The sequence below is a fragment of the Cydia strobilella genome, chromosome 25, assembly GCF_947568885.1.
Source record: "Cydia strobilella chromosome 25, ilCydStro3.1, whole genome shotgun sequence".
In the NCBI taxonomy this organism is placed as follows: domain Eukaryota; kingdom Metazoa; phylum Arthropoda; class Insecta; order Lepidoptera; family Tortricidae; genus Cydia; species Cydia strobilella.
Window position 1 is genome coordinate 6,301,699 of NC_086065.1, and position 23,093 is coordinate 6,324,791.

Here is a 23,093-nt window from a genome sequence, read left to right on the forward strand (position 1 = left end):
AACGCCATCTATACGACAGTAGGCCAAAGCTAGTAGCGCCCTCTGAACGAGAATCAAATTATCTTGATTTTCGAGGTACGTTTTTTCCTTAGACTGTATCCATCTATTACGGAGTTATATCTTTGTTTGTAACGAGGATTACGAATTCTGAGTTAGCAGTGGTCATGTAAAACATGCATTAACAGTATTACATGTGAAATCTTAATTAGACAAGGCTTTTAGCTATTCGCGATATTTCTTACACATCTATGTTTACTAGTTTAGTGAGTCATTTCGTTCGGTTAGAAGCATATTAAATCAAAAATCATATTCGTATACCTACACCTAAAACACGTTGTAAAGTAAGTTTGTATTCTTTGAGAATATTTTTAGTTGCAAAACCTTAATTCGCAAAGTGCAATACTAGGCCCGGTACTGTTCAGTACAGTCGCCATCAGATATATCGGAGCGGCCAAGGTGCTCACAAATATCTGAACACACCTCTATTGTCAAGGCGTTAGAGTGCGTGTTCAGATATTTTTGAGCACCTCGGCCGCTCCGATATATCTTATGGCGACTGTACCAGGAACGTCACGCTGTGGTCACGCACAATCACATAGTAAAAAAAATTTAAAGGTACTTACAGACTTCGGTTGAGTAATTAGGCAAGTAATAATTATTGTAATTATGGCTAACTATTATTAACATAATCCGAAGTTTTCAACAGTTTTTTTAGATTTACTTTCAAAAGGTCTAAAAGTATCGGTGGTCCCCGAAGTACTATCTAGTCCTATTACTATTCTCATTAAGTATAAACTTACTATGCTGTTCACTCTTTGTGTAAAAAGGACATTATTATCCATTATTCTCCAAACCTATCTAAAAACTAAACATATTACTCAATGATAACTAAACGCAACAGCGCAAAAACTATTTGTGTCCCACAAGGTACTAAACTAGGCTCTCTACTTTTCTTCAAACGTTTAATCAGTCAAATGCTAAAAACAATTATCATAAAAGCTAAACATAAAGTAATTAATCAATCGCAACGCGACACTCTGCACGGTTTCACAATGGAGGCGGACAAAGGCGCAGACGCGGAGGTTATCTGCCGGCGTATTGCGTTTCCTGATTACGCGAATGTACATGTACAGTCGAGTTCATAAATATGTATACATTTATTCACCTTAATCCATTGCAATAAGGTGAAAAAATGTATACATATTTATAAACTCGACTGTACACCCACGCCCAGACAAGCACTAGACACGTGTCAGATAGTTTTTAAATACGCATCTGTAAATCTGTATCGGTATTATGTAACTTTTTATTTGTTTATATCAAAATTAATTGGTGCGCCACAGGGTACTGCACTAGGCCTACTTTTATTTTTAAATTACGAATATTATACATCTATCCAGCTATATATGAATATGCACATGTCCACCCACGGCCAGACACTCACTAGACACGCGTTGTGTTAGTATGTCTGTAACTGATTGGTGTTCCACATGGTACTGCTAGACTCTTAGCAGCTAGAGTCTAGTCTATTCTTCTAAAGGTACAATATGTACCTATGCCATTATATATTTCTTTCCAACCATCCCCTGATTATGCGCATGTATTACTCACAGATACCTGCCCACAGATAGACAAATAACTAAATAGACACGTGTTAGATAGTTTCTAAATACGCTATCTGTATCTAGAACTGGTTGGTGTTCCACAGGGTAATATAGTGGGCCCTCTTTTATTCTTTTATCATGTACTTAGCTAACTAACAGAAGTTACCAATAAGAACTTAAGTATGACTTCATATTTATAAAAAAAATCACCGATCATTAACAGCTTAACGTGGCATTGTATTGTGTCATATTACAAAACTACTTCCAGTTACTGTTACTCACACTAACGAATGAATGTCTCTTTGTCCCATTCATTTATCCGTTCATTCACTTTCCTGTTAAACAATGTAATCAATAATAACGAATAAATCACTTTAATTACATATAATAATGAGAAATTAATGGGCAATATCAATTTAATCGACCATCCTGGCGAGCTTGAAGAACTTTTATCTTATTGTTTATTTTTATCTGAATTAAAAAAAAACGGACAAGTGCTAGTGGGACTCGCCCACCGAGGGTTCCGTACTTTTTAGTATTTGTTGTTGTAGCGGCAACAGAAATACATCATCTGTGTTCAATGTGCTGTGTAGCAGAGCTATCAGGGTTCATGAGATACAGCCGGATGACAGATAGTCAGACGGACAGATAGACAGACGGACAGTGGTGTCTTAGTAATAGGGTCCCGTTTTTACCCTTTGGGTACGGAACCCTAAAAAAGAGAGGAGAGGAGGAGGAGAGAGGAGAAAAAGGACTGAGTAACCAGTTTAAATAGGAAGCGATCGTCGCTTATAAGCGATCGCGGATGTAACTTATCTTAACCGATGTAACTTAAGATAATATGAAATCATAAAAATTACACCATGGTTTTCATAGTCAAAAAGTAATTTGTGTCTAAAAGAAAATGATTTTTTAATTAGGTACTTAGTCTTTTGTGAAGATATTTATAAGGTTAATCAAGGAGGATTGGTCCCTTCCAAGACTAAAGTTAAACTCCCTTAAAGGGATAAGATCGCCTTTGTACTAATGACTAATGTTATTTTTCCTGTTTTGTTTTGCTTTTCTTACAATAGTGTTTTAAAACTACTTACCACTACTAAAGTTATTTGTAATTAGACCAATACCAATGTGACACAAATCCCTTTTCCCTGAGAATAATGGATGCGATCGTAACTTACTTGGGTTAAAATTAGTAACTATGCCAAATCTCACGTTTTTACAAGCCATTCTTTAAAATTAACATTGTCAGCTCGTTAAAAGTTGATGCAACCCGCAGTAGCATTAACGAAACAATTAACGTTAATTATGTCGACAGCTGTCCAGTAGAAAATTGTCAAATGTCATACACAATTACAATTGACGGATGTAATTTAGGATTAGACGTTTTGAAACCACACCAAGCACCGGTATTAATTTTTACAAGCTTTTATTTAACTTGCAATGTTTGTTTACTTTGTTTTTTTGAGTATGTATATTTTTAATTCACAAATTTATTTACATACAAGATATATACAGTGGTACTACGTAAACGAAATTAATAACTAGCTTAAATCTAAAATAGGCCCTTGAGGCATTGTACCAAGGATGCTGGCGGCATTTCCCCGCTGTATCGCAATGCTGATACGTTGTGCGAGAAAGCCACCAGCTCTTCGGTCACCAGTTACGTCGACCAGACGCTTCGCGATTTCTGCAAACAACTTATGCGCGCTGGGACCCCATGGACCTAGAGTTTCAACTCCAAATGGAACGAAATGATACTCTCTACCGAGGCTCTTATATTTATTACGTTTTAAAATTTCGGCGCTTTCCGCCGCTCCGCCCGCTTTTACATTAGTCCGTTATTTGTTTTTATAATATGTTTGTTCGGGTCAAATAACCCTTTTGAAACTGTTTTTACTAACAAAATGTATGTGTCACGGTTACATGAAATAAATGATAAATGAAATGAATGAAATCTTGCAAGCTAAATTAGAACCACTTTGAAAGTCTGTTTTAGGTAATTTTTAAATTTATGCTATAAAATTTCCAAAAACTGGATAGACAAAAAAAATTATTCATAGAATCTGGTTATAAAATTTCACGAGAATCGGTTAAGAATTGCGACCAGGGGCCCGTTTATCAACAGCTTGTAACTTGTAATTGTAATACAAGCGGATGTCACTTTTTGACAGCATTTGGAAAAGGACTTCCACTTGTATTACAAGCTACAAGCTTTTGAGAAACGGGCCCCTGTAGAGGAGAACATCGGATATACGAAAGCAAAATGCCCGAGACAAAACGGAGACCTTCGCTAACACTATGCGGTCAATAATTTATTTTTAACTGCGTGCAATAAAACTATGTAATTGTTTAGTTAAATGTAAAGCGAAAATACCGTACCAAATATAATAATAAATCATTGTCTGGCTAAAATCATCACGACCTAAAACTGAACATGCCGAAGTCTTATTAGCTGTGCTATTAGCTCATTAAGACTAAGATATTTGTCTGATTATTGCGTCTTTATCTCGAATAAACAAGTTACCGAGTCATGCTCAAGCACTCAAGCCATACATTAGCTTAGACAAGACAAAGAAAATTATCTAATAGACTTTTATGTACATAATACCATCCACACTGTTGACTGACAACTCGTAAATCTTACTGACCGAGCGGTAGAAAGGTCTCCGTTTCAGCTTGGTATGTCCGGATGATCTCTACAGGTCGTATTTCTCAACCGATCCTGGTAAAATTTTGTGAGCAAGTTGGGTAGTTAGATATTATTTTTCTGTCATTTTGTTTTTTGGATAATTTTCTAAATGACGGAAATTGGTATAAAGGGACTTAAATGCCAGTGAGATGACTCAATGTGATAATGAGTAATGACTCAACAAAATATATTTCATTTTTACGTTTTTTAAGCATACAGCTTATCACGAAAATGAAAAATTATTTATTTAGGTAAAATATTTAGTTTTAACAATACAGTTAATGGAGTCTCCTAGTAAGTATAAATATACCTGTAACAGGAGACCCCGAATTACCCAAATTACCCCTAAAATTCCCAAAGTCACCCCATTTTACTTACCGTAACACAACAATACTCTCTTTATAGCACAGTACAAAAAGATTACCAAAACATTACCTACAAATAAAATTAAAGGAAAGTATAAAAATGATAAATAAAATTAAAGGAAAGTATAAAAATGATAAAAAGGGTCTATTTAAACATTGCAAAGTTATTAACGTTTTTGATAGGTTTTGCTTGTCCTTAGTTACAGAGGAGTGTGAAATTATACCATCATTAGATAAAAATACTCGCTCCAATAATTTGCGTACCTTAGATTATCTACCTGCATATACAACTCTAAAAAGTAACAATGTGTACGGTAAAAGAGTAACTGACTTTCTACTCCCATGTATACTAAACACCTTACCTAAAAATGTACTGTATGATCTCATTAACATTGTTGAAAACCACGGCAGATGTATGCCAAGACTAAAAAAATACTACCTAAGTCTAGAGTAATGTATAAAATAGATGCAGAGATTTGATGTGTATAGATTAGTTTTATATATATATAATAGTATAATATAATTATATACCTAATAGTATTAAGCAAACGCGATCGGACCGCGCGAACTCGCCAACTATTACATAAACCAAAGAGGTTTACAATAGTGGCATGCTGGCAAAAGTTGTATGAATATTTAAAGTGAATAAAAAAAAAAAAAATCACAATCTTAAAAGTAAAAGCAACATAGGGCCTTATCTCTTCCACACAACCTTTGGGCACATGGGTAGCGAATTTATGTAACTTCCAACTGTAAATGAACTAAATATGTTACATTTGTATACATCTTCTTGCTGTGCCATATCCTCAGCGGATGTCGGCGACCATCTTACGGAACTTGGTTCTATCCTGTGCCAGTCTAGACAAACTGGCAGTGTCATTAATATTGGACCAGCTTTTAATGTTGTCTATCCAGGTTAGCTTTCTTATTCCTATGCTATTGCCGTCGATTTTCCCTTCCAAGATGTTACGAATTATGTTATACTTGTCGTGTCTATAGATATACATAAATACATAAATATTTACAAATATTACAAGCGCGAAAAAACTCATACGATTAGTTGTTACCAGTGATTCGATACAACAATACCATTGAAAAGGAAGGCCGTATGATGTAATTACAATGTCACAAAATGCTTAGTCAAATGTGACGTTATCAACCAAAAGGCTACTTATTGCCGGTTGTCCAATTGGGCCGTTTTCATTTAATTGTGTACCATTAACGGCCGATTAGCGATCGTCACAAAACTCACGGTCAATGTCAAACCCTACACATTTTCACATATTTTCATTGCCAGGATAGCGACACTTTTTTTTTTTTTTATCTGGTTTTTATGGAGGCTTTGGACACTAGGTGAACATGTCAGCCTCATGGGTGCTATCATAGTTCCCTACTCAAGGGAGAGGTCAATAAAGTGGTAAACACTGATTGCTTTGTCCGATATAGGCTCTGCCAACCAACAATTGATCTGTCCATTGTGCATCGAGCCCAGACTACCAAAAATTCTTTTTCTCAAGTCCGAATTCCGGACGCGACAGTTAGACTTAAACACAAATTAAGTCGCGCTTTAAAGTAAACATTAAAATGAAAATGCTTATAGGCAAAATTTTGATATCAAAAAGCAACCTTAACACTTCTGAAAAGGGGGTACCTTTTGTGTCAAATCGTCACAAAAACGACGTATGTAGGATGTATAATATTCACTCAGCATTATGCATATTTTTTGTCGTTTTGCTTGAAATCATTTATCATTGGTATCAATCGGCGTATGCAAAATGTCACCTGGCATAATGTCGTGATCGCTAAATGCCACGTTCCAAACAAGAGTTAAGGTTTTTGCTGCTCTGTTCTAAATCTGTTTCCATGGAGCTTACATTTTATATAATTACTTTATGGAATTTTGTAAAGGAAGTGTCGGTCCGGTTGATAGGCGTCTCAGGCGATCATAGGTCGGGCGCTTTCTTTGCCAAGAGGCTAAGTCTGGCGGTGCAGAGGGGTAACGCCGCTAGCGTCCTTGCGACCATGCCGGAAGGGGGTGATTTGGGGGAAGTCTTTTATATTTAAGGTTTAGTTTTAGGTTTTGTTAGCATAAGTTTAAATTGTACATGTTTAATGTTAATGTAAATTATTTGTTATTAAATGTGTTGCTTTATGGTTAAGTATTTCATTTTTTATATAATTTTTAGTATTTAATTAGCGGTTGCGGTTGTCCTTGCTTAATTAGTAGATAAGTGTTTAATTTTAATTAATTTCGTATCAAGCAGAGACATATCTGCTAACGATATCGATACCATAAAGCGAGGTTTAGACTAGCAAGAACTTGCATACAATTTATGTTACATTGCTGACTACTAAGGTAAACTGCATTCAAAATGTTTATTAGATAACGCAATGTAATGAAAATTGCATGCAAGTTCTTGCTAGTCTAAACCTCGCTTAATGTTTTGAATGGAGAAGATATCGAATAATTGTGAACATGAATTTATCGCCCAAGACAGTGTTTTATTTTTTTTTCATTTTTCCTTTATGTGAAAACATTAATATATATGTATTTTTAACTTACACAAGCGAAGTTTAAACAGGTCACCAGACTTATCCTTTACTTAATCTCGAAACTTACCTGAAAAAATAATACAGAAATATTAGTTTTGGGAATAGTACATTTACTGCTAAATACTGTACACGATGAAACCCGGCCACAAACGCTGTGGTAAATCCTTTAAATTAAATGAATGTACCAGGGCCCGGAACCGGTATTTTTTAAAAACCCCGAAATAGCCCAATATTTTGAATTTTTTTATGCTCATTACGTAGGACTGAATCATGTATTTAGGAAACAATTTTGCATTATTAAAACGTCCCATTAAAAATGAAATTATAAACAAAAAAACGAAAAAGAACGTAATAATACCGGTATTTTTGTATGGAGCAAATACCGGTTTCCGATCCCTGGAATGTACATCTTCAAGGAGCACGGTTCCCTTAATCATTTGTGGTTATCAAACTACATAATAAAATTAGAAACAATATAACTGTGACTTTGAGCGTTATACATATATGACAAATTCTATGAATTGACCTTCTAATGACTGCAAAATCCTGCCTTTTTTGGCTGTGACGCTGACGCCTGTGACTATAATTTTTGTCATTCGTGTACTTTAATAACGAAAATATATCAAATTTATTTCCCTTATTTATTTGATTGAATATTGTATCACGTCCAAGGTCATATTTCCACTTTTACTGTATTTCATTAAAAATATATCATTTTCTACACAACTTTTAGAACAACAACGACCCTCTTTCAGAGCATGAGAAATGAAATAATATATTTTTGGAGCGTTGGCTTGTACAGTCACCATCAGATATATCGGAGCGGCTGAGGTGCTCACAAATATCTGAACACGCCTCTATTGTCAGGGCGTTAGAGTGAGTGTTCAGATATTGTGAACACCTCGGCCGCTCCGATATATCTGATGGCGACACCGTACATCTATATTTTTTTTCAATTTGGCACAGGCTTTAATGAAACTTACGGAACAATACAGAGATGGCACTCAATGGTACAACACGTGTTTTTAAACATGTTATGTGAGGGGGGCGTACATGTGAGTATGTCACATGTGATTCAGTGGATTCCGAGTGATTACTCGTTTGCCACGCTGTCATTTTATATGGAAAGATGGGTTTGTTGTTTTTTTAGTTCTATAATATATACAGTGTGGAAAGAATGAACGGGCCCTGGAGGGAAAGTGCCTTAAAACCTTAAGTTAGCTCATTTTGCTCGTTTATGTGAGGGGGGCGTACATGTGAGTATGTCACATGTGATTCAGTGGATTCCGAGCGATTACTCGTTTGCCACGCTGTCATTTTATATGGAAAGATGGGTTTGTTGTTTTTTTAGTTCTATAATATATACAGTGTGGAAAGTATGAATGGGCCCTGGAGGGAAAGTGCCTTAAAACCTTAAGTTAGCTCATTTTGCTCGTTTATGTGAGGGGGGCGTACATGTGAGTATGTCACATGTGATTCAGTGGATTCCGAGCGATTACTCGTTTGCCACGCTGTCATTTTATATGGAAAGATGGGTTTGTTGTTTTTTTAGTTCTATAATATATACAGTGTGGAAAGTATGAATGGGCCCTGGAGGGAAAGTGCCTTAAAACCTTAAGTTAGCTCATTTTGCTCATTTATGTGAGCGGGGCGTACATGTGAGTATGTCACATGTGATTCAGTGGATTCCGAGCTATTACTCGTTTGCCACGCTGTCATTTTATATGGAAAGATGGGTTTGCTGTTTTTTAGTTACATAATATATACAGTGTGGAAAGAATGAATGGGCCCTGGAGGGAAAGTGCCTTAAAACCTTAAGTTAGCTCATTTTGCTCAAAGGACAATAAGTCTTTGCTAAAAATTTCATTTTTGGTTCAAGCTTTTATCGCTGACTGTACTTTTCTTTCCACGGGCAACTAATAATACTCATCGAGACAATTCTAACAATCCCAAACACAATTAGTTTGCGTTGTTTTATCACAGAGTTCTTCATCATCAGATCAATCCATGTCATCATAATATTGCATTGTCATCCGATTTACAATTTTACATATGTACGTATGCAAAATTTCAGTTCAATCGGAAATCGGAAAGTGGGTCAAATCTAGCTTCTTGATCCACACTAACAAAATAACATATTTAAGTACATACTAACAGGGCAAGTGAGCAAATCAAATCATCATCATCATCATCATCATCATGTCAGCCGATAGACGTCCACTGGCCTCCCCCAAGGCTCGCCACTCCGACCGATCCTCAAATCAGCAAATCAAATAAAAAACTAAAAATACCTGCAGAAAATTCGCGTTTGTACGGGACAACTGTAGAAGAGAAATTTCGTGGAATACTGTCCCGTGAGTTTTTCCTCAATTTTCCGCGAAGATTTCCAACTTTTTGGAAATTTTCCGTAACTGCTTAAGTACTGTAAACATACGATGTATCTTATTTTTAATTGTTAAAATTACTCAGTATTTAAGTGGTGTTTAAGTATAAAAGTGTGTTTTAGAGCTAAGGCCGAGGATGATTCAACCTTCATTTTTATTTCATAATGGCCGCGTGTAACTCTTTCATGAAACACGCAATTATACTACTACATGCAATTTAGTCATTTTATAATAAATAAATAAAAACAACAGATTTTACAGACACAACTTTGGGAACAAGTTAAATTATTTTATAAAATATTTTGATGTTTTTTTTTAAAGTAGGCACACTATATATAAATATCGCTATATCGTAATTCCGTAAGGAATTCGTATAAGAGGTGCAAGCGCGTACTGCTCACCCTTAAGTTGGTCAAATACGCCTATTTAGTCTTACTAAGATGGCACATAGTCGAGAAATTGGGAACGGTTCCGCCGTGGCGGGGTGGCCTAGGGGTTCGAGGCGTTAGCCCGGATTGCTAAAGACGCCGGTTCGAATCCGGCCTGTTTGAAAGCTTAACTAAAATTTGTCTGTTTCATACATTTCGTGTTTGGTCCCATAGTAAAAGTTGCCCAGAATAATCCCAAAACCTCCCTGGCTATGGGAATGCACTTATTTTTAGCCACTCTGTATATATATTTGTTTGCAACCGGAGAAGTACAATATAACTAAGTGCTAGTTTTACATCAAGGTCTAAATCTACATTCTAGTATTAATTTTGTATTTCGAAGTTCTTGACCTCTGTCTGACCTTACGGACCATACATATTTAATATCAATATTTAAACGTGAAGTTTACTTAGAACACACATGCAAACAAAATATGTGTCGAAACACGAAGAGACATACGCACATTTAAATCATAATTAAAGGGGCCCACTGACTATCAGTCCGCCGGACGATATCGGCCTGTCAGTTAGAACAAAAATTTTACAGTTCCGAACAACTGACAGGCCGATATCGTCCGGCGGACTGATAGTCAGTGGGCCCCTTTACACAGTCATTCTCATTTTGACGCACACAAACATTATTACACATGGAAATGTCTGTATACGTTTTTTTTGCACATTTTGCAAGGTTTTTCACAGAGGGGTAAGTTACTGAAAGGCTACTTACTCCATTACCTCCTTAAGGTTGCTGGCTAAGCAGCAGCAACGATTTCAAACGATCGATCAAATGCCGCAATGTATTGCGAACCGTATGCGATTATCGTTGACAAGGGCAATACTACTGCTTGCGAATACCGGCCGCGAAGCAAACTTAAATATTTGTGTCAGATTAACTTATGTATGATTATGACTAGCGACCCGCCCCGGCTTCGCACGGGTGGTTCAACTATAATTAATTAATTAAATAATTATACATATAAACCTTCCTCTTGAATCATTATATATTAAAAAAACCGCATCAAAATCCGTTGCGTAGTTTTAAAGATAAGCACACATATTGGGACAGACGGACAGATAGCGGAAAGCGACTTTGTTTTATACTATGTAGTGATTAGTATATGAATTTCAATTAAATTATTTATTTACTTTCCTTGCTCTAGAAGTCCCACGAGTTGTTAAAATTTTTACCCGACTGCGTCAGAAGGAGGGTAATGTTTATATTTAATGTGATGTGTTTTTAGGGTTCCGTACCCAAAGGGTAAAAATGGGACCCTATTACTAAGACTCCTCTGTCCGTCTGTCTGTCACCAGGCTGTATCTCTTCAACCGTGACAGATGTTGTATTTCTGTTGCCGCTATAAGAAACATCAAATACTAAAAAGTACGGAACCCTCGGTGGGCGAGTCGACTCGCACTTGTCCGGTTTTATTTTTATTTCCCCGTGGTCTCGGAGATGACTGGCTAAGTCCCGTTTTACAATTTAATAATGTGCAAAAATCGTGAAAGTTTAATTCAGTGTTTCAGTAGTCAACAAAACGTTGCTTCTAGAATTCTAAATACACTGATTTGAATAATCACAAGTAGGTACTCGTACCTATTCAAATAAAATTCAGACATCAAATATATAAACAGCTGATACTAATTGTATTAGCATTTCTAAGAATAGATTCAGCCTCAGCCCACATACCAAGTTATTTGATACCTATGTAATGTTTATGTAATATGTAGCCAGCAAAAATTCAGCGAAATTATAATGTAAATATTGCTTAACAGTTTTTATTTAGTATACAGATAGGCATCTTGTAAAGTATGATAAAGTTCTAAGCCACATGAAGTAGGTACCTACATAAAATTATAAAAAATAAATATTATTTTTAAATTGCGAATATATTGAGAAAGAACAAAAAACATTAACTTTAGTTTCGTAATAGTCGTATGTATTTTAGTTTAGTGGTGTAATTTAGGTTCTTGTCAATCGTTGCTATAATAGCCCTGTATTTAAAATAAATTATTTCACACCATGCATGAAATAAAGCACCAGATAATTATTAGAAAAAACATAGATAGCAGTTATTTTTAAACACAAGTCTATTTAATAAATCGGATAGAAATATAAAAAGTAGGTGAGTTGACCGTGATTGTAATGTTTCATTTAATTCCATATTAGCAAATCGTTTTGACAGTTCCATAAAAGAAACTAATTTGACAAGCAGGAGAATACCCTAATATGTCGTCTAAGTAAAACTTTATGATTTATTATTAAGAACTTAAATTTAATTAGTGGTTATTAGGACCATTGAATAAGCTCGTTCGATATGGTAATGAGGTATTTGACAGTTTTATTAAACAATCAGATTTACTATTTTTATTTTTTTTATCAAGCAGCAGATACGTCTGCGAGCGATACAAATTTATTTTTCGTTTCATATTTAAAAAAAAACAGATTCACTGTTGTCTCCAGGATAATGCAACAAAATAACAATTCAGAACATTACCTTCCCAGTAAATTAATAGACATACATATATACATTATTATATATATATATAGTACACAGGAAACATCATATATGTAGCTGATTAAGCGGTGACTGAATATGTGAACAGAATAATAATATTACCCCAAATAGCTCACAAGATCTGACCCAAATATGAGTGGAAGACGAAATTAGGTACTTGTGATTAGGTTGTCACAGAACATTCAATCTGAGAGCACGTGAAAAACTCTGTCGTAATAATCCCTATATGCCTCTTCTTTTTTAGCATTAGTATAAGGGTATATCTTGACGTGTCTTTTTATTGAAAAACACTTGAAAAATAAGTAGCAGCAAATTTAAATAAATAAATATTATAGGGACATTCTTAGTATTCTTACACAAATTGACTAAGTCCCACGGTAAGCTCAATAAGGCTTGTTATGGACACTCAGACAACGATGTATATAATATATAAAATACTTAAATACATAGAAAACATCCATGACTCAGGAACAAATATCTGTGCTCATCACACAAATAAATGCCCCGGGATTCGAACCCAGGACATCGGCTTCATAGGCAGGGTCACTACCCACTAGGCCAGACCGGTCGTCAAATATGTAACAATAACAATTATATAGCAAGGACATATGTACATAACACAAGCTTGTTTAAATTTTCAGCTAAAACCAAATAACAGCTGTCTAATACATGCGAGGAATTAGACGTATGTTATAACAGCCGTCAATGTATCTAAATTAGTATTTATCTATTTAACTACATACACGGTGGCTAAAAAATAAGTGCATTCCCGTTGCCAGGGAGGTTTTGGGATTATACTGAGCAAGCTATGGGACCAACCCCGAAATCGAGAAAAAAAATTTGGCTGTTTCATACATTTTGGCTGGTCGATTTTCTATGGGAGGGTAATTTATTTTTCGCGATTTCGTGGGTGGTCCCATAATAAAAGTTGCTCAGTATAATCCCAAAACCTCCCTAGCAACGGGAATGCACTTATTTTTAGCCACCCTGTATAACTTTGGCTAGGTCGATCTGTGGCTTGATTGTCCCTAAATAAAAAAAAAAGTTTGTGCCTATTTTAATAGATCAAATAGAAAGATTAAACGTTTATTTGGAAACTTTAATTCCTTCGTATAAAGTAAACTGCGTATTTTTTCCGCACATCACATGAACTGAGAGTATTTTTTTTAACACAAATTACTTAATCTGACAATATTAGAATAGTAGGTACATCAAACGGATGCAAACCATTTGAGTTTATGTTGAACCACGCGAGATATGCGTGCGCGTGCGCGGCTAAATATACGACCAAAACAGACAAGTGCAAAGGTCAGATCCCTATGACTTGCGGTCTTTGTGGGTAGCCTCATTTAGCATTTGTCACGTGACAAATGAAAGATAAACTTGGTTTAAAATATCAAACACTAAAATGAAATTTCGAGTGTTACCCCATTTACGTCATGTCATATACACTACCGCTCATAACTATTTAGGCACGTAATTTTTTCCATACAATTGTATACAAAATCGACTTTCAGAATTATACCGCTAAGTCGCAGTCGGGTAGCAGTTTTTTTTTTAATTTAACATACATATCGAGCTTCAAAATGATGAGCAGAATATTCGTGTACATTGCCTATTTACCAAATGGCAAGCTTAAAAAAATCCATAAATCGTTTTCTAGTACAAAATCGTTTTATTTTGCATGAACTAGTACATAAGGGTTTTTTAAATCGTTGCATAAAGTAAACTTGAAATTTTAAAGGATGTATTTGGCAACAATTTGAGACTCAATATATTTACCTAAATAAAAATTCAATCCAATATGTAAGAGAGTCATTTGCCTACGATCGAACAGTATGATTTTGAAAATATATTTTGTATACAATTGTATGGTGAAAATTGCGGGTGCCTAAATACCTTTGAGCGGTAGTGTTGGACCTAGATATATCTTATTCTATTGTAAGTACAAAGTTTCAGAGCAATTTAGCTAATCGTTTTAAAATGAGAGCGTAACTACGTTTGTATGGAGAACCGAGCTTTAACTTCTACAATTTCTTGTCGGACTGTACGCATAGGTATAAAATATAAAGTTGGTTGTTAGGGTTCCGTACCCAAAGCGTAAAAAAGGGACCTTATTACCAAAGATAGATATAACTTCGTAATAGATGGATACAGTCTAAGGAAAAAACGTGCCTCGAAAATCACGAAAATTTGATTCTCGATCAGAGGGCGCCACTAGTTTTGGCCTACACTCGTATAGAGGGCGTTGACGGTTTCGTTTGTTATTTATAATTTTAACGCATATCAGTGAAAGAACATGGGTCAAAATCATAAAAATAATTAATGCAAATAAAAAAAATCATTTATCCATATTTAAATACATTTTGTCGTATTTTTATAAATATTTATTTTTAGTTTTAAAGTGTGTCGACAGATGGCAGTGAATTTACTGGGGTTACAAAATTTACTATGACAGTACCGCTCTAGTATAAGTTACTCTATGTTATTACTAAGAGTCCTCTGTCCGTCTGTCTGTCTATCTCATGAACCGTGATAGCTGGACAATTGAAATTTTCACAGATGATGTATTTCTGTTGCTGCTATAACAACAAATACTAAAAAGTACGGAACCCTCGGTGGGCGAGTCCGATTCGCACTTTTTATTTACCATTTCCCAAAACATTACAATATTGTTTTTTTTTTTGTATATTTACGGTTCAACAGTTTTACCGCATTATCATACTGGGGTCGGATGTCGGATCGGATATGGATAATTTATGTACAACGCAAAAACCATGTGTTCCTTCAACAGCACATTAATTATAGTACATACTGATTACAAATATCCTCAAAAAATAGACATTACAATTTTTACTTATAGTTTCTCAAAGGACTGTCATTTCAAACATATATAGAGAGAATCATACTATCATTTGTCTTACAATAGAACTAGCACCCAAAAGAAAAGGATGAGTATAGTTTTTTTTGTTTTTATTTACTGACAATTTGGTTTAACCAACTATATTTATTATGCATAATAAGAAACCGTCCTCTCTGGTTTATTGAAAAAAAAAAGTCTTCTTAAGTTTTTTTACTACGTAGTTATGGACCGTGGTTTTTTTTTTAGTTACATTTTTATTCAACTCAGCTGAATCTGATAGTGATAACAGAGGTGAAAAAACTGTTAACTATTGTTAAACAGCGTAATAAAAGATGTATTTAAAAGAATAGTTTAGAAACCGGCAAATCTTTGTAATAAGTAATTAAGTAATGTAATAAACATGTAATCACAGAAAATATCTACGCATGTATGCTCAAGTCCAAACCTACATAACATAACCATTCGACTGTTGAGTAAGGCGCAACCGCGTTTCAGCTTTCCAATCGATTATTACAATACGATGTAGTCATTCACATTGAAAAAAACATTATTTCTAAAACCCATAATAAAATCAGAATGAAAATCCAAACATAAACAATAATGTCAACCTTGAAAAACAAAAACTAACCTCGAATTCTTAGTGACCTTGGTCCCGTTCGCGTTCGCGCCAAATTCAACTTCGTTCCCTCCAAAACTCCTAACAAGCGGCATTTCACCTTCGGCCATTTTGACACACTTTTTTTTTAATTTTTTCAAGACTTGGATACTAAGTTTTGACACAACACGCGTCGACCCTGCCGTCCGGCGGCGCACTGACTGAATGATTGGGCTGGATATTGGTGTAAATGTAATGATGAGCGATTCTCGTGTAGGATAACACTGCTGTGATAATTGAATGCGTTTATGCAAGATGTTTGAAACGCAACGATTATTTTTAAATAAACATTTAAGATTCTGAAGCATGGAAAATGGCGCGGTGGCTTGAATGTGTAAGTGTCAACTGCTTCAAAAGATATGACAATGAGGAAGATCCTGGGTGTTTAATTAATTAATTCGTACGTCTGCGGTAAACAATGTAGGTATGTAGTATGTTCAGTGTATGTAGTACATAATTAGCTCAGTACGTAACTATATAGCAGCACATGTTCGTTAATAGTATGTGTCAGACATCTCATTTGTTTGGTTTATAAAGCACATAATACCTGGATCCTAGATTTAGATTAAATCCGGACAGAATGAAGTCTTGGTTTTAACCAAGCAAACAAACAGTATATTTCGTGTAAACAGAGTCAGTATGGAAAAATCCGTGAACAGGAAAACTACCCACAATACGCCTTCTTTAGAAAATAAATATTACGTATATTGAATTTATAATACATCCCGACGTTTCGAACTCTTTACAGCGTTCGTGGTCAACGGGTGACTGAGGAAAAATTACAAAATGCAAAAATACCCACATACTAAAATAATGAACAATCATAGACTACAAACTTTAAGGCTGGTTGTACATGCAAAATCGGTTCATAAGGCTAGTTATACACTATAATTATTTTTCAAGTAAAGATATATATATATACGCGATAAAAATAAACTATGCCGGCTCCAACCCTACACCACGGACCCGAGAAGATTTAATTCCCTCCTAAATTGTAGGATATTGCATATTGGGATACCCTCCTACAATTTAGGAGGGAATTAAATCTTCTCGGGTCCGTGGTGTAGGGTTGGAGCCGGCATAGTTTATTTTTATCGCGTATATATATATATCTTTACTTGAAAAATAATTATAGTGTATAACTAGCCTTATGAACCGATTTTGCATGTACAACCAGCCTTAAAGTTTGTAGTCTATGATTGTTCATTATTTTAGTATGTGGGTATTTTTGCATTTTGTAATTTTTCCTCAGTCACCCGTTGACCACGAACGCTGTAAAGAGTTCGAAACGTCGGGATGTATTATAAATTCAATATACGCGATATAATCCGTTTTCATAGTTTTATTTCATGAGTAACTATCGCGGTAACCGAAGACAATATTAAATAAATATTAGTGAACATTTTGGGCAAGGGTTGGTAGACATAACAGTTTTTTTTAACTTTTTTAGAGTTCCGTACCCAAAGGGTAAAAGCGGGACCCTATTACTAAAACTCCACTGTCCGTCTGTCTGTCACCAGGCTGTATCTCATGAACCGTGAAATTTTCACAAATAATTTATTTCTGTTGCCGCTATAACTTGCGCCTCCGCTGTTTGCGGAGGCGCAAGTCGACGGCTTTGCGGCCATCATGCGGAAGCGGTGCGCCTCTTTACTTAGCCGCTGGCGGGGCAGCGTTAACAGTATCATGATGGCGTTGTTGGATAGGTGGGACTCCCCTCTGCTGCAGCAGTGGACAAAACTCCACACTGCAGTAGAATAGGTTAATTTATACTTAGGTATGTAGGTTAAGATTAGTTTTGTAATTCTTCTAACACTATATTATAAGTTAATGTAATATGTAACTAACAACTATGGATTTATGTCCGAAGTAAAATTATTTTATTATTATTATTATAACAACAAATACTAAAAAGTACGGAACCCTCGGTGGGCGAGTCCGACTCGCACTTGTCCGGTTTTTATTTAATTCGATTTAACTATATTTTATGCAATGTATTTTAATGTATTAGACTTATTAGAGGAAAAAAAATTATAATCATATCATAAATCATTTATTTCGTGATAAACTTACATACTAGCATATAAGAGAATATTATTTCATATTTTCCCAAATCTTACTTATTTACCTACTCACCGCCTTATTTACCTAGTCACCGTCAACGCAAGCTCCTGATGACACTCCTCGGTACGGAGTGAAACATGTCGAGCGTTTTTCTACTTAAAATACGTGAGTGACCCGTTATTAATATATATAATATATTTACGTACTATTGTAGTGTAGCTAAATATATAACCGGTGATAAGGATTGTGTTAAACTAGATGAGTACCTTTCACCTGTGAGTCACGCACGTAGGTCTAATTACTCTTTGCAAATCATCCACTTGCGTCCCAATTCTTACAATGCTTATAAGTTATCACAGCGATACGATTACGATACCGATCTGTCTGTGTCAAAAGTGACGTTTTTTGTTGAAGAAATGTCATGCTGTGACAATTTATAATAAGCATTGTTCGAATTGGGCCGTTGGTACTGCTACGGCCGTCCTGAGGAAAACCACAAAAATTGCTACCTCGCATATTTCCTAGAAAACCTGCGGAAAAATGTTTGTTTACATTAATAAAATAGGGTTAATACAGGAATTAAAGTTTCTCCTAAGTCCCATAACTTGTGAAACATTATAATATGAATAATTGCATATAATAGGGAATATTACGCGAAACTCTGCGTAGGGGGCCCCACTACAATCTGAGGGTCTATCGCGATCGCGAAACAAGAAAATCGAAATTTCGTTAACTAACATTTCTGTCACTTGCGTATTCGAGCGATAAAGAGGCAGATAGCGAAATTTCGGATTCGCGTTTCCCGGTAGATCCTCTGTAAACAAACCGCCTTGATGCATCAATGTCTGAAAACTTGTCAAAAACCTGTTAAAGGTACAGTATGTCATGATTTATGTTAACATTTAAGATAGCAGTTAAATAATAATTCTACTGTGGCAACATTAGTACGTTACCCCGATTAATACAGGGGTAGCTGGGAAAGTAACATTATACTGTTGGCAACACGGGAGTTTTAGCAAATGGTGGGGCACGGAGTAACGGGGACAGACTCGTTCACTTGGGTTGGGGCGGTCAAAGAGGACGCATCGCAAAGGACTGGTTAAGTCAGAGTACCTGTAAGTACCTCCATTGTTGTGTTGGGAATAATTTAGAGTAACCATGCAAGACGCTTCACAAATATGTATAAGTTACTCTATGGTTTACTAAAAAGGCTAGTGTTGCACTCTGGTGGCAGAACATTGCAGTAATATCCCCTATTTAAGTATAGGTACATGATAAAATTGGAAACATGGTTACTGGGATGATTTAAGTTCAGCGGAACTAGGACAAGCGACATCTCGATAATCATGAGTATCATGACACAATTTGTTCCTCTTATAATTTTTATTTACTGGTGTGCCGTCGCCGTCAAAAAGTTTATGAAACTGTGAAATTTCCACATGGAAAAATTTCGGATACGGAATCGAGTTTTTGCATTTCCAAAATGAAAGTTTCCTTTGTTTCCTGTTTTTTTTTTTCAAATTTTCTCGAATTTTTCCATTTTTTTTGGAAACTCCGATTCGAACTCTTCTCTCCTTGACTGTATTGTAGCAAGTGACGGTCACAATAACATGGAATAATAATAATAATATTATTATAAGACCCCGCAAATTCGTTCAATGTTTTCCTTAGGACGAAAACTAATGGAGGACCCGCGCGAAATCGCCTTTTCATACAAACGTATAGTCCTCCTTTTCCTCTCTCGATACTATGATTATTGAAAATATGTTGACACAATCTATTGTATATCAACCACGTTTGCTTTTTTTTTATAAAAGAAGCATTTAAAAATTTGTATTTAATCTCTTTTTCGCTCCTAATTTTACTATAATCAAAACATGAAAAAAAGTCAAAGGGGTTATGGCTATAGTTAATATGTAAAAATATTTTCCATAATGTCAAAATACAGAGAGAAAGATGGGGACTACGTTTGTATGGAGAAACGGCCGTCCCCTTTCCTCTTAAGTACTTAAAAAAACCCGCCAAGTGCGAGTCGGACTCGCGCACCGAGGGTTCCGCACTTTTTAGTATTTGTTGTTATAACGGCAACAGAAATACATCATCTGTGAAAATTTCAACTGTCTAGCTATCACGGTTCATGAGATACAGCCCGGTGACAGACAGACGGACAGCGGAGTCTTAGTAATAGGGTACCGTTTTTACCCTTTGGGTACGGAACCCTAAAAATTACTTTAGTCCATAACTGGCCGATTCATTAGCATAATTATGAGTATTATGACATTAGAGTTTTGAATGATTCACGGTTAGTTTCACTAGACTTATATTGACCGGGATATAGACCGTGATTACCTTTTGTATTATTTGTGAGCTCCCGATATTTCGACGCAGTTACATGCATCATGGTAATCACGGTCTATATTATGACATTAATTAACGACTTCGTTAACTTTATAACGTACGTTCTGTTACGACTTCTAATGTCCTTTCGTAGAAAGCGTCCTACTTTCCTAACATTACTTGAATATCAGTTTTGGCACAGATTGGTGTGATTCTTGACCCCAATAAGGTAGAAATGAAAAATAAAAGTGTCCCTTAGAAATAGAATTGCATAAGATTCAAAATTCTTCAATTTTTTCCCGCCTCTTTTCAACTTCTTCCCGCCGTGTACGGAATTTGACACAGGTCGATTTGGTCCTACAGTAAACTCAATAAGACTTGTTCCGCTGTGGATCATAGACGATGATATATATAATTATCATATATAGTTAAATTATAAAGGAACAAATATTTTTGGAAAACACACAAATAAATCCCTGACCAGGATTCGAAACCTGGGTCCTCCTGTTTTGTAGGCGAGCTCACTACCAATACCATAGAGTAACTTATACTAGAGCGGTACTGTCATAGTAAATTTTGTAACCCCAGTAAATTCACTGCCATCTGTCGACACACTTTAAAACTAAAAATGAAGATTTATAAAAATACGATAGAATGTATTTAAATATAGATAAATGATTTTTTTTAATTGCATTAATTATTTTTATGATTTTGACCCATGTTCTTTCACAGATATGCGTTAAAATTGTTAAATAACAAACGAAACCGTCAACGCCATCTATACGACAGTAGGCCAAAGCTAGTAGCGCCCTCTGATCGAGAGTCAAATTTTCTTGATTTTCGAGGCACGTTTTTTCCTTAGACTGTATCCATCTATTACGGAGTTATATCTATCTTTGATGTAAACAAACCATTTTACCTTCATTACTTATTCTCGCTCTTTAAAAGGACGACCATGACGTTATCAACAGTTACAATACTTAAATATTTTATTTATATAATTTTTTAGTTAAATTAAATATATAGATATGCTTAAGGAAACAACATAATCTATAATAGTTATGTATATTCTGTCTATATTGTTCTTCACTTGTATGCTTCTGTTATATCTCCTTGTAATAAAATAAATGTTAAATCTTAATATTTCAGGGAAAATAACCTTCGTAAAAATGTCAGGTTATGTGTCTAACGCTAACAAAATATGTCATATTAGTTTACATTATTTGCAAGTTCTATTGACGACGACTTTAAGTGATTAAAACTGTTTAAGGATAAAATTACTAAATATTAAATTGTAAGTTAAATTATTGTAAGGTAGCAAAGATAGATATAACTCCGTAATAGATGGACACAGTCTAAGGAAAAAACGTGCCTTGAAAATCACGAAAATTTGATTCTCGATCAGAGGGCACCACTAGTTTTGGCCTACTCTCGTATAGAGGGCGTTGACGGTTTCGTTTGTTATTTATAATTTTAACGCATATCAGTGAAAGAACATGGGTCAAAATCATATAAAAATAATTAATGCAAATAAAAAAATCATTTATCCATATTTAAATACATTTTAACGTATTTTTATAAATCTTTATTTTTAGTTTTAAAGTATGTCGATAGATGGCAGTTAATTTACAGCGGTTACAAAATTTAATATGACTACCGCTCTATCTTATTATATCCCTCTTTGAAGGTAGTAATAGTAGAAATAAAGGCTATTAATATTTATTTATTTAACATAAATGTTTTGAATAATAAAAATAAAAATGATGCAAGTTTATGGGATATAATTCTTATACCTAACGTTCCGTGCTATTATTTTCTTATTGTAATCCTTTTCTTCGACACTTGAATTTCTGAATGCACTGACTTTACCGGCATTTGAAACACCCTATGTAAATATGAAGATTTATTGAAGGTGAAGGTCGCGGGAATTCGGTGGATGCGAGCGACACAGGATCGGTCGGAGTGGCGAGCCTTGGGGGAGGCCTATGTCCAGCAGTGGACGTCTATCGGCTGACATGATGATGATGATGATGTAAATAAATATTCATCAAACAAACGTTCACGTGACTAAAGTTCACTATAGCACACTAATTCACTAAATAAATAAAGCATTGCTTTATTTACTTTAACGAAGACACCCATATAATCTTCGTCATACACTGTAAACTCAGAAACAACAATGAGTTATCTGAAACGTAGGTACGAGTAGGGTAACTGCTATATACTGTGTATATTAAGATCCTTTATATCACCTGTGTTATACTTGGTTATACAAATAAATGTAATTCTTATTCTTATTCTTATTCTTATTCTTATTCTTATTCTTATTCTTATTCTTATTCTGCTATAGTAATTGGCCACTCCTAACAAATCAGAAAGAAACAAGCCAATTGAAGCCTTATTGTTAAGAGTGACCTATATACAGTGCAATGAGGGCTAACGCGTATGAATTCGCCGCTAGGGGCGCTAGTGTAGATGGTGGTCTTTTCCATAGTTCGAAATGTCAAATGTCACTTGTCACTTCAATGACTGACAGCTGTTCTTTAGTCTTTTGGACCACCATCAACAGAGGCGCCAACTGGTGAGCAAAAAAACGATAGCCCTCATTATTACCATAAAACCCAACTACAATGTA

General features: G+C 35.2%; 1 protein-coding gene across 2 annotated transcripts in view; it reads right to left on the minus strand.

Annotated features, from left to right (window-relative positions):
- The window catches only part of LOC134752808 (PTB domain-containing adapter protein ced-6), a 115,161-nt gene that overhangs the window by 70,750 nt on the left and 21,318 nt on the right, over positions 1–23,093 (minus strand). The window contains exon 1 of one of the 2 annotated variants that reach the window (XM_063688545.1): positions 16,031–16,389. The exons of the other annotated variant lie outside the window; for it this stretch is intronic. Coding sequence (XP_063544615.1) covers positions 16,031–16,365 — 335 coding nt within the window. The 5' untranslated portion in view covers positions 16,366–16,389. Of the gene's footprint in view, positions 1–16,030; positions 16,390–23,093 lie in introns of those variants that run through there. 2 annotated transcript variants of the gene reach the window in all.